Here is a 12,492-nt window from a genome sequence, read left to right on the forward strand (position 1 = left end):
AAGAAATCGATTGAATAAAACTGTTGTTTTGTTACAATATTTTACTTATTCATAATTTCAGCTTAAGATGGGATACGTTGATCAAAACGAACATTTACAGCTTTTGTTTTGAAGAAAATTGGCCTAACCGGAAACAGGTCATTTCACTTCATCCGTTTTACTGTGATCGACTATTTATTTCTGCAGTCGAATTCCTTGCCTTGCAGTCCAAAACAATCAATCCCAGACAGACTGATGGAGGAAAATTTTAAAATTAGCGCGGTGTTTGCTCATTTTGCTTGTATTAAAACTCTTTAAGGGTTTCATATTTGTATGTAGTTGTATGTCTGCAGTAACGTAACTGATAACGTGATGTCTACAAAGAAACTGGCCAAGTAAGTAGCTACTTTAGTGCTAGCACAGAAAACCCTGCAAAACAAAACAACAAGCTAATGAGAAGACAGTAAAATATGGTTCAAAGTAGTAGCCTAAAATGATTAAATCCCTTAGCTATACATCTTTGTTAAGAAACAAAGTGCCTGACTAAAATTCCTCCTGGTGTAACGTAAATAGGGACGCTAATGTTTGTGGTATCGCAGTGAATTTCTTCTGTGTTTGACTAATTTGTATTTTGATGTCCTTGTCTCAACAGAGAGCTTGGATTACTGAGGCAGCGCAGTCAGTCCTCACATGGATCAAAGAAATCACCTTTATCAAGTAAGTATAATTATTGAAGTTGATGATGTGCATGTAGACAGTTCATGTTTAATGCCTTTTTGTTTGATTTTAAAGCTGCTGTTGCCCTAAAAATACTGTTTTGTTTGTGTTTCAGATCAAACATTTTCCTACCTGATTGTAATCGATTTTGAGTCAACCTGCTGGAAAGAGAAAAACAACTATGGGCAGGAAATAAGTAAGTAACCCTGAGCATACAGTGTCTAGATGAATGCTGTCAAAATGTTAGACACAGTACTCATGTATTTTTCCATACCCCAAGTATAAAGATAGTACAGTCTCCAATATTTACATGATTTGTAGCAGGTTTCAAAAAGGTGCATCTCAAAACCTTCATCTTGTCATCAAAATTTTAAGCATACTCTTGAACAGAATATGGTATTTAGACATTATGCAGGATTTTGCCTGCAAACTTCATTAAGAAACTATGTGGTAAAGGTGCCTAAGCCTTCTATTTTTGTTGCTGTTGTATCATATTAGGTATTGATTTCATTTGATCTATCCTGCCTGAAGTTAAAAGTACCAGCATCATGCTAACCCTAGTCTAGATTGTTGATTTTTTTTTTTTTTTTTGTATGCTCATTATTGAGTGTTAATGTTTTCTCCATCTTTCCTCTTTTCCTCTGTATAGTTGAGTTTCCTGCTGTTCTACTGAACACATCCACAGGGGAGGTCGAGTCTGAGTTTCACACATATGTTCAACCCCAAGAACACCCGATTCTGTCCGATTTCTGCACTGAGCTGACTGGGATCACACAGGTACCTGTATATTCGTTCATTTGTTGGGGACAATGCATGAGCATTGCTGCCCCCAACTGGAGAGCAACCAAACACAATGTACACAAATCTACTAACATATCCTCTGGTGCTTTGTACTCCATATACCTTTCCATTGTGACTGACAGCTTAGTTTCTGTGTCTCACAGATGCAAGTTGAGGCAGGGGTGCCCCTTCAGATCTGCCTATCACGGTTCAGTCGCTGGCTGCAAAATCTTCAGGCTGAGAAGGGTGTTGTTTTTCCCAAAAAACAACAGAAATCCTCTGCAACTTCACCTTCTCAAAAACTGTGTGCTTTTGTCACATGGTCAGGTAAAGTCTTGTGCAAAATTCAGAATAATCCTTCATTTATCATGATCGTGAGCTGACAGGTCCTAATCTCAGAGGATCAAAACACAAACTAGAATGGCATTTTTACTGCCAAGATGCCTTGCTATTGCAACAAGGCACCTTTACCCAGTTGGAATTCTGAAATATCAAGCAGAGAAAATGAGCTGAACCAATTTTAATTCTATTGTGCCTCATTTTTCTTTGCTTGTCAGACTGGGATCTTGGAGTTTGTTTGCAGTATGAGAGTAAAAGGAAACAGCTGTATAAACCTGATGTGCTCAACAGCTGGATCGACCTGAGAAGCACCTACAGGGTAAACAGAGGCTCATGAGCTGCCACAGTTTCTACTATTATATTTTAGATGTTTTCTCACTTATGCTTATGGCTGTACCGATGTTTATTAATGCTTAGGAAACTGAAACATCCTTCTTTTGATCCAACAAATTCTTGGATGTCAGTAAAGTTCATATAGCTTCTTTAAAAAGTCAAAGATATTTAATTTGATTGCAAATGACCGGGGCAAGAAGGACGTCTTCACATCTGAGATATTGTCAGACAGAAGTAATAAAGTATGTGCTGTTCATTTCAGCACTTTTCATATTCTTTCTGACCCCTTTTTCTATTTTTCAGCTGTTTTACGACAGGAAACCTAAAGGCTTGAACGGGGCTCTACAGGATCTTGGAATACAGTTTTCAGGAAGAGAACATTCTGGTATGAAAACCGTGTTCTTGCCTCAAAACTAGACTTAAATTTTAAAATGAAGAATAACCTTAAAATGTTCCTCAGGTTTGGATGATGCCAGAAATACGGCTCATTTGGCTGCGAGGATGATGAGAGATGGATGTGTGATGAAGATCACCAGGAGTCTGGTGAAGGTGAGTGCCCGTCCGACTCTGAATCCCAACTCCTAACTCCCCAGCCTCCCGTCTGTTTGCCAGAGGATGAGGACTACATGGATGCCTTTTATGATTGAAGCTTTTTTGGTCCAGATCTTTAAGTTAATTGTGAATATTTTATAAATAAAGATATAACGTAAAACTTCACCTATAAGCCCAGGCTTTTATTTATTTCACAGTCGAAGAGATTACCCTGCCTTTATTTGAGACAGGTGTCTATGTGAGACTGTGGTGTAATCATTATGAAACAAAACTCATACAGAGCAAAGATGGGGAAGCGTAAAAATAGTCATACATCAGACAGGATTCTTACTGTGTAGAAAACTGGAATATCAATACACTAATTAGATTACAAAACAATAATTTTATCCTGCATTGTTGGAAGCCCATCTCTTCCAACTTGCTGCACTGTGGGGGAGAGAGAGAGAGAGTCCTGTTGATATAATCACTAACCGGCGCTGTGCTAGCCTCGTAGGCTGTGTAAACAGATCAGAAAGTCTTAAGCTGTGTAAAGCAGTGGTTCTCAAACTGGGGTCCGGGGACCCCTGGGGGTCCGCAAGCCACAGCTTAGGAGTCTGCGAAATAAAGAAAAAAAAAATTAAAGTAGGTCCATGTCATTACAAAGTAAATAATTTAAATTCACATAGGGACCACAGTAGCATAAAACAACCAAACTAAACAAATCACTCCCAAATAAGTCAGCTTTGGACCAATAAAAATTAGATACAATTGTGTGATTGTTTATTGTTAAACATAATTGTCACATTTTTGCCACATTTATCCCATTTTTGCCCCTTTTTATTATCTTGTGACTTTCTTCCCTACTTTTTTGCCCATTTTGCCACTTCATTTTGATACTTTCTCCCCAGTTTTGCTGCTTTTGTCCCATTTTTGCCCCCTTTTTTTTCCTTACCACTTTTCACCAATTTAAGCTACCTTTTCCCATTAAATACCACCTTTACATTTTTTTACCCTACTTTGCCACTTGACTGATTTTTGCCCATTTTAGTCAGTTTCCTCTAATTTTTCTGCCAGTTTTTTTGCCCCTTTTGGACTATTTTTGTCCCTTTTCTCAATTTTTTCACCACTTTTCACCCATTTAAGCTACCTTTTGCCATTAAATACCACTTGTGTCCTCATTTTTGCCCATTGTTGTACTTCCTTTAGCCTTTTTTTATCCCATTTTTGCCCTTTTACAACATTTTTCTGCCCATTTAAGCTACCCTTTTCCATGAAATACCACTTGATTCCTATTTTTTGCCCTATTTTGCCACTCTTGACTGATTTCTGTACATTTTAGTAACTTTCTCTAATTTTTTTGCCATGTTTTTGCCACTTTTGAACCCTTTTTTCCCCCTTTAACTTATTTTTATGCTACTTCAGCACGTTTTGCCACTTTTTGCCACTTAGATTGTGGCTCTTGCAAAGGTATTTTTCAACAACTTGGCTCCTTGGTTGAGCAGGGGATGAGTAACACTGTTTTAAAAGCTTAAGGGTTATTTGGGGGGCCTTGGAAAATTTTCTACGCTGTAAGGGGTCCCTTGCCCTGAAAAGTTTGAGAAACCCTGGTGTAAAGCAGATGTCATAGTGTTAAAATTTTACATTGAAAAAATGTTATTTTCCTAATATCAGCATTATTTCAAAATTTAAAGCTAGCAAAAGCATGTTCTTGTTTTACAGTTTTCAACCAGTCACTATTTCAGCACCTACTCTAACTCAGACTGACCTTTATTTGTCAAAACATGCAGCAACACAAGACTAGTAATAAAAGACTAGGCCTTTAACTGGCCTGGGCTTTTATTTTAAGTTATATGGTGTATCACCCTTGACTTCAGCCCTTTATAAAACAGGGGATGCATGATATTTTGAGTTACTGATTAAATCTCTCATCTTCTCCTTATAGAACCCAGTAGTGGAGAAACCTGTGTATGGGAGTACAACTGCAGACAGCAAGAAAGAGAAAAACAACAGCAATAGAGGGGGAAACATTCATCCCTCATCATGCAAGATGCCATCAAAATTGTCTCATATGAAACCATGTGTAGAAAAAGCTACAAAAGATTTAGATACAAAGGAGGATTCAACTTCAGTCTGTCAAAGCCTCATCTCACCAAAAACTTTGCTACATGGAATGACAAAGCCTGCGCGGGGACACAGCAGGAGGTCTGTGGCAGCTGAGGCTGTCACTAATATTTCCTCTTCAGTTTTGATCAATCCACCGAACAATAACATCAACAACAGCAGCCTTGTTCTGTGCTCGACTACTGTGGCCTGCCTTTCAAATCTGCCTCAGATAAACCAGCACTCGAACACAGCAGCAGTCAGTGGTTTGGAGGAAGAGGAGGGTGCAGAACTTTTTGTGGAAGGAGAAGACAGATATGGCTCTTATGATGATGTGGTTTTGGAGGGTGACGAGTCTATTTGTGAAACAGAGGGAGTGCTGGATGCTGAGTATGTGGCAGGTTTTGACAGTGAATATCATCCCTGGGAGGAGCCTGGTAACAGCCATTCAGCACAAAGCCAGGATGATAAAGGAGAGACAGTGAGTGTTGACAACAACTTTAAAATGCCACGGATGCCAAATGAATCATCGAAAACTTTCTTTTGTGCAAATAATATGAGCTCCAGAGTTGTTGTTGGCAAAGGAGGCAGGCAGGATTCAACAATCTCAAAATCCAGTTTTGAGTTTCTGGTGCCAAAACCTCCAGACTCCAAATCAAGCCAGCTCAAAACAGGATTTAAAACCTCTTTACAAGTTCAAGAAAAGTCAAACAAAAACAATACAAACTCAAAACTAAACACACCATTTCCATTCAGGCGCCAATTCTTCATCCCAGAGAAGACCTCCACTCCTCACACTTCATTCGCCAAACCCAAACCAGTCTCCACCAAACCCACAAAGCACACAGAGACTCCAAAGTCTTCTTTTGCGATCTACACTGACCCAGAAAAACCATCGTGTTCCTCCATGTGTGGCTCCTTCTCTGCCCCCAAAAGTGTCCTTTCCTCTTTGTCGACAAACACCCCCTCCTCACGTATGAATCAGTCCATAATTTCTGGGACATTTAAAGGACAGAAGATCACATCCCCTCTGTGTGCATGCGGGCGCCGAGCAAAACGTCAAGTTGTATCAAATGGTGGTCCCAACCACGGGAGAGGGTTTTATTGCTGTCCAGTCCGCCGGTCAGGCAGTGGAGGGAGCTTCAAGAAGGGATGTGAGTTTTTTAAGTGGGAGTCGGCTGTGATGAAGAGCAGCTCAGTGTCTTCTCCTGCTGTCAGGTCTTCAGTCTCACTCTGTCGGATGAACTCCACCTTGAACTGTGGTCCAAGTCACAGGTCAATGATACGAAAGAGCTACTGACCTTTGAGAGAGAACCAGGGTATATGGTGAATGGAACAATTGATTTTTAAAATTACTGCCACAAAGACTAGATTTGTTACATGTGTCATCTCTTAAGATAATGTTAAAAAAAAAAGTTAAAATTGTAGAGGGGTATGAACTGAAAGCAATACTAATAATCAAAGATGCCATTTTTATGGACATAGAGAATGCTTCATTTAATCTATGTATTCGATATTTAGAAACAATATTGGATTTAATGAAGCCAAACTGCTCCTAATGAATTAATTTCATGTATTTTCATCATCACAAATGGAATACATCTGAGTGTAGGTCTATTTAATACAGCTAGTCAAACATGGCCTGAAGGAATGTAGACAATGAAATGATGGAATATGTTACAATTATGACATTTCTTGTAAAAGTACAACAATAACAAGTGAATTTCACTTCACTTGTACTGCACATTTAAAGTGCAATTATGGGTATGTGCATTGTATGTCAATTAAATGTGCCAAATTCACTGAATTACTGATTAAATGTGTCTTGTTGTGGTTATTTATTTTTTTAAAAAGTTGTGGCTCTCTATTATTTCAGCTTGAAGTATAAAGATTCAACCAAAAGTAAATGTATGACATTTACAGTTGCCTCTGAAAAACTTTGAATATCATGAAAAAGTTCATTTTTCCTGTGATTTAATTCAAGAAGTGAAACTACTCTATATACATCTCATACAAAGTTAAGTATTACAGCTATTATAAAAATTTACTAACTTAATCTTGATGATTTTGGCTTACAGCTCACCGAATCAAGTTTCTACTATCCTTAAAACTTAAGAATATCATAAAAACAAGTTAAAGAGAATGATTTATAATACAGAAATGCTGATCTGGAAATGATGCTCATACATGCATTCAGTAGTTGATTGGAGTTACTTTTAAATCAATTACTGCATCTATACAGTGTGGTGCTGATAGCTTTTAGCTCATCTGTATTGTTGAGTCTGGTGTCTCATCTTCCTCTTCACATTTCCTCAGAGATCCTCTATGTGGTTCAGATCAGACCAGTTGGCAGCCAATAAACAAAATAATACCATGGTCAGCAAACCAGTGTCTGGTAGTTTTGGCTTCACTATGGACAGGTACTGCTGTAAAATAAAATCAGTATCTCCATGAAGCTTGTCAGCAGATTGAAGCATGAAGTGCTCTAAAATCTCCTGGCAGATGGTGGACAGTGTTAACTCTGGAGTTGATAAAGCATAGTGGATTAACATCCACAGATGACATGGCACCTCAAACCATCCCTGACTGCTGAGACCAAAAATACTAGATTTCAAGCACCTTGAATTCTGTGCATCTCAGATCTTTCCCCTGACATCAAATTTACTTAAAGCTGAAAACAGGACTTTGGACCACCAAGCAGCTGTCCAGTTCTTTTTCTCTTTTGTCCAGGTTAGAAGTTAACAATATCTGTGGTTTGGGATTGGTTCAACACAGAGAACACAACACTTGTATCCCATTTCCTGGACCTGTCTTTGAGTTTCTTCTTCCACTGGCTCCAGCCTCAGTCCACTCCTTCATAAGGAGTTCTGACTGAGTTCTTGCATCTGCTTAGTTTGACAATCTTCTGAAGTCTGAGCTCATCTCTGTTGCTTGTGCATCTTTTCTTACCACACTTTTCCTTTTCAGTAAACTTTACATAAACATGCTTTTATACATCACTCTGGGAACAGCGTGCCCTTTAAGCAAAGACCCTCTGTGGCTTATCCTCCTTGTGGAGGGTGTCATTGATTGCCCTCTGGACAACTATCATGTCAGGAGACTTCCCTATGATTGTGCTTGTGTGTACTGAACCAGAGAGAGAATGAAGGCCCAGGAAAAACGTTTGCAAATTGGACTTTTCCACAATATTTTCAGATAGTGAATCTTAAATTTTCATGAGCTGCAAGCTGTAATCCTCAACATTAAACCAAAAAAAGGCTTTAAATGTTTAACTTTGCCAAAGATTAATCTTGAAATATGGAAATTTAACTCTCTGAAGTAAATCACAGGACAAATGAACTTTTACTTGATACGGTAATTTTCAGTACATTTTGAGTTAACTGGTAGATGATGTAACAATATAGAAAGAAATACTGGCAATAGTATTTATCTTTGAGCACTTTTAGACTAAACAGTCAATAAAATATCCTGCTTTGAGTAGAGAGTGAAATAATAATGAATCTCCTCGATAAAAACAAAAGCAACACGACTAGCCTGTTAACGTTTTTGTGAACATAGAAATTTAAAAACAGATGCAAAAACTAAGACGTTTGTCTTGCAGTAAACTCTTTCTAATTCCTTCGTTTGCACAAAATTGATGTATCAACTTTGAATACTTTTAAAGACCCAACAGACAGCCAGACCTAAACAGCAAACCGTAACACAGCTAATGCGAATACAACGTTACAATACGGACAATACGTTACAATGGTGCACGTTAGCCAACTATCCTGAACTGCGCAGCCTTTCGCGAGACACCCGAAGACTTTTGTCCCTCTTCCCGTTCCGTACATGTCGACTGAAAACGTGCTATATGTTGTGTCTGAATGAGATTCCGGATTCCCCCCGTTGAATCAACTGTGGTGCTGACCTAAACTCGTGTAAATAAGGAAAGGTTGTATCATTTCGTAAAGTACATGTTCGTTACAGTCTAGTTGTTGCGGCTTTAGCGCTCTTGAACGTTCGTTAGCCTCAACCGTTAAGCTAGCGGCTACGAAACAACCAAAACAAGAAGGCGGTGCGCAGCTGTGGAGCTCAAGTACAACGTTTTGGCTGTTCCGAAACCTCTCCTGCTAACATGTCGGCAGTGCCAAATGAGTCGAGAAAGCGGAGCAAGAAGCGGTATGGAGGTGGTCAACCCAACAAGCGGTTTAAGGGCTTCTCTCTGGATGTGGGCATGGAGGGGATCCTCATCACATGCAACATGAACGAGAGGAAGTGCACAGCAGAGGCCTTTAATCTGCTCAATGAATACGCAGACAAGCTCTATGGGCCAGAGAAGGTGAGCTCACTGGCACCTTAATACCCGCTGTTGTGAAGAAAAGATCTGCATGGCTGATGGTTAATGTAAGAGCTTTATAATTGTCCAGTTTCTGAGTTAACTGTGAAAGTCAAGCTTATGAACTGTTACAGTAGTGGGGAAGAGCACTTAAGGTAATATTTCCAAAATCTAAATATCATGTTTTAAATTATTTGTGAACAAAATGTTTCATTCTGCATGACATCCCCACAAATGAAAGCTGATTTCATTGTAATACCTACTACTGGTCCTAGTGTGTAGAAAGTTACTACTAGTTGTTAACCAACTTCAGTGCTCTGACTGCTTAGAAATTAGTGATAAAAGAGCAACTAAGACCTATAGAAAGAGGAAATTCCCCCATTTTAATTTTTTTTTTTTATTTTATTTAGTTTACATTTTTAGCAGTACAGATTCTTAGTGACTGTTATTGATTGTTAAAATGAAAACAGGTTAGGGTTTTTTGTCAGAAAACAATACTTACACATATACTGAAGATGACCACAGACATATGAAGTACCACTCTCTCCCCCTAGAGGAAGACAGAGTAGCCACACACAGTTACTTACAGTATCTTTAAATGGCATTTCATGAAGCAAACTAGCAAAATACCAATACTGTGTCATCCTTATGATCACAGTTTCAAGAGGATGATGAGAGCAGCAGCAAAGAAGAGGACACGGAGGAGGAAGATGTCAGTGAAGCACTGAAGAAGGAGGTGGCACAGCTGCAAGCATCTGGAACCAAAAAGGAGAGGCGCTTCCAGGCTTTTGAAAGTGGAGCGAACAATGTGATCTTCATCAGGACACTAAATCTGGGTAAGTCCTTTTGTTAAAACAAAAAAATATAAGTTTATTTTGAATATATGTGAGCATATTGGTCAAAATATGTTCTTTTTAATTTAATTTCAGAATCTGACAAGCTGGTTCATCACATCCTGTCTGACCTCCACACCACCAAGAAGAAAAAGTCAAGAGTGATACTGCGAATGCTACCTGTGAGAATACAACATCACAACCCTTTGCCACGTATCTAAAAAAAAACAGTATTTACAACCTTGGAGAAAAGAACTACACTATTACCAATCCATGAGCGTCACAGCAGTGTTTCTGATTTGTAAATCCCACTTATCTGCATATTTTGGCTGTCAGTTGCTATGACTGAATTTAGCAGTCATAATTTTTAATTACAGAGGGCCTGAATGGTGAAATTTTCTTCTAAACCCCAGCCACCAAAAGGGGTCAGCAACTGTTGAGCTTTATGATGACAAAAGCCGGCACTACATGCACCACCTACTACCAGAATAACCAGTAGAAGAATTCCTTTTCAGTAACCAAATTTCAGCCTGTGCAAGCCAGGTGCTTTGCATATTCCAAACACAAAATGTAGAACTATAATACGTTGTACTTAAATGTTGAAATATGGACCTGAACTTATCAAATTGGTAGATTTTTTATTTTACAAAATCATATAATTCATGGACATCACTTTGAATAGTTAATGTAGCTGAATCACCACATATAGGCCAAGTTTTCATGCTCCAAAAGTGACGAATACTTCTTATGTTAAATGTGGTGACATTTTAATGTTTCTGTAAAACATGAATAAGTTTTATGTCTTGTTTTCTTACTCTCCCAGGTAACTGGAACATGCAAGGCCTTCCAGGAAGACATGGTGAAATACCTGACCAGTTACCTGGAGCCGTGGTTTAAAACCCCAAACTGTGCTACCTACCAGATCGCCTTCAAGGCCCGCAACAGCAGCCACAACAAAAGAGACGATATCATCAAATCTATTGCAGGTAGTGTTTCACCAAATGAGTTAGATCCAGTTTATTTGAGCTACTGAAAATAGAATATTCAACCTTTTAATCATAATAAAACTGACTCATCCTTTTCTATTTTTCAAGGTCTAGTGGGGAAGCTCAATCCGAAGAACAAGGTTGATTTAACCAACCCAGAACTGACAATCATTGTGGAGGTCATCAGGGCCGTGTGCTGCATCAGTGTGGTAAAAGACTATATGCTGTATAGAAAGTACAACGTTCAGGAAGTGGTGAAAGAGGACACACCAAAGCCTGATGTGACCAAAACAGGAACAAATACAACTGAGGCGAAGGAGAAAAAGGAGACAAATGAAGAGGAGAAGAAAGGCGAAGAGGAAAATGGTAAAAATGTGCCACAGGACAACAAAGAGGATAAGGGGGAAGGTGAGGGCGAGTAACGGCACACATTTTGAAACAAGTTTCATTTTGTTAAATTTAGATTTCCTTTTTAAAAACATCATCTCAAGTTGCTTTTTAATGTAGTGCTCTTGTTTTCATGGAAAGATTCAAGGACAAGTGTATTTGTTTTTCAGATCACAACACCATTCAACAAACAAATATAAACTGCAATTATCTATTTTAATGCCATTTTCATATTATGATAGATATTTATGATGCATTGGTTCCAGTTTTATTAATATATGAATTTTAAATAGCATTGATTTTCAGTTCAGGAATTTGGCAGCCTTTATTTTTATCAGCTGACATCTCAGCTTATTTCCTTAATGCTGAGTTTAATATTTAATGTTTTGTATTTTTTGGGGGGGATCATAATTCCAAGATGGAAAGAGTTTTGTTCAGGTTAACTGGTGTCTCATTTTTGTAACCTTCTTCCTAAAGCAGCCCATGAATTAAAGCTTCCTGTGTGTTTGACTTCTTCTCACTTTGTTTTATAATATTCAACACATCTTGAATTTCCCTGGGGATTAATAAAGTAACTATTTACATTACCCTACATCCATTTAATTTGAGGTATACATAAAAAATTATTATATGATTAAGATGAGTATTCAGAATGTACATTAGCTAAAGACATACAAGACTTTAAAAATCAGCACTTGTGGCAATAGAACTGATATTTATGCATGTAAAGCTTTATTTATGTTAGACCTTGCATTGAGAAGTCTAAAACTAATGTGATATGGAGAGTTGGTGATATATTGTTACATTAGCAAAATGGTGAAGGGCCTCAAAACCGCCCCTGATTACTACAACATAATGAGGAACAGAAATGCAAACAGGGGTTAGAAATACATTAACAACTTAGGAAAAACTGCCATGCAAAAAAATACAAGAAACCCTGCCATTTTACATATTTTTAAAAAAACGTTCTCTTTTAATATTTGTGCCACCATTAATGAACAAGCAGTTTTAACATAAACCACAAGATGGAGTTAAATCCCTTTATTTGAGACGTAGGCATGTGTTGGAATATTATTGCCCACAAGTGTTAATCAAAATCAAACAATTTAAACAATTTTCCGCGTATTTTTGCTTCATTGCCTTCAAACATCATCAGTAAAGGCTCTAATTTCCAGAATACAATTTAATG

General features: G+C 38.1%; 2 protein-coding genes across 2 annotated transcripts; both read left to right on the forward strand.

Moving 5' to 3' along the window:
* Window positions 1–217: 217 nt before the first annotated feature.
* Window positions 218–6,444, forward strand: eri2 (ERI1 exoribonuclease family member 2). The gene is made up of 9 exons (XM_041785683.1): window positions 218–374; window positions 632–696; window positions 812–892; window positions 1,346–1,473; window positions 1,641–1,803; window positions 2,034–2,134; window positions 2,452–2,533; window positions 2,609–2,697; window positions 4,622–6,444. The coding sequence occupies exons 1-9, from the start codon at window positions 352–354 to the stop codon at window positions 6,077–6,079; spliced, it is 2,190 nt and encodes a 729-aa protein (XP_041641617.1). The 5' UTR covers window positions 218–351; the 3' UTR covers window positions 6,080–6,444.
* Window positions 6,445–8,579: 2,135 nt separating this feature from the next.
* thumpd1 (THUMP domain containing 1) lies at window positions 8,580–11,813 on the forward strand. Its single transcript, XM_041784345.1, has 5 exons — window positions 8,580–9,100; window positions 9,756–9,933; window positions 10,027–10,112; window positions 10,754–10,916; window positions 11,025–11,813. Exons 1-5 carry the CDS (start codon window positions 8,897–8,899, stop codon window positions 11,336–11,338), a joined length of 945 nt encoding a protein of 314 aa, XP_041640279.1. The 5' UTR covers window positions 8,580–8,896; the 3' UTR covers window positions 11,339–11,813.
* Window positions 11,814–12,492: the final 679 nt, after the last annotated feature.

Source organism: Cheilinus undulatus, linkage group 4 (genome assembly GCF_018320785.1).
Source record: "Cheilinus undulatus linkage group 4, ASM1832078v1, whole genome shotgun sequence".
Lineage (NCBI taxonomy): Eukaryota > Metazoa > Chordata > Actinopteri > Labriformes > Labridae > Cheilinus > Cheilinus undulatus.

Bases quoted from the DNA above. Each gene is read 5' to 3' on its own strand.
- eri2 (XM_041785683.1), top strand. From the start codon at position 352: ATGTCTACAAAGAAACTGGCCAA. The intron at 375-631 runs GTAAGTAGCTAC...TTGTCTCAACAG, and splicing joins TCTACAAAGAAACTGGCCAA to AGAGCTTGGATTACTGAGGC. The intron at 1,804-2,033 runs GTAAAGTCTTGT...TTTGCTTGTCAG, and splicing joins TGCTTTTGTCACATGGTCAG to ACTGGGATCTTGGAGTTTGT.
- thumpd1 (XM_041784345.1), top strand. From the start codon at position 8,897: ATGTCGGCAGTGCCAAATGAGTCGAGAAAGCGGAGCAAGAAGCGGTAT. The intron at 9,934-10,026 runs GTAAGTCCTTTT...ATTTAATTTCAG, and splicing joins CATCAGGACACTAAATCTGG to AATCTGACAAGCTGGTTCAT. The intron at 10,917-11,024 runs GTAGTGTTTCAC...CTATTTTTCAAG, and splicing joins TATCATCAAATCTATTGCAG to GTCTAGTGGGGAAGCTCAAT.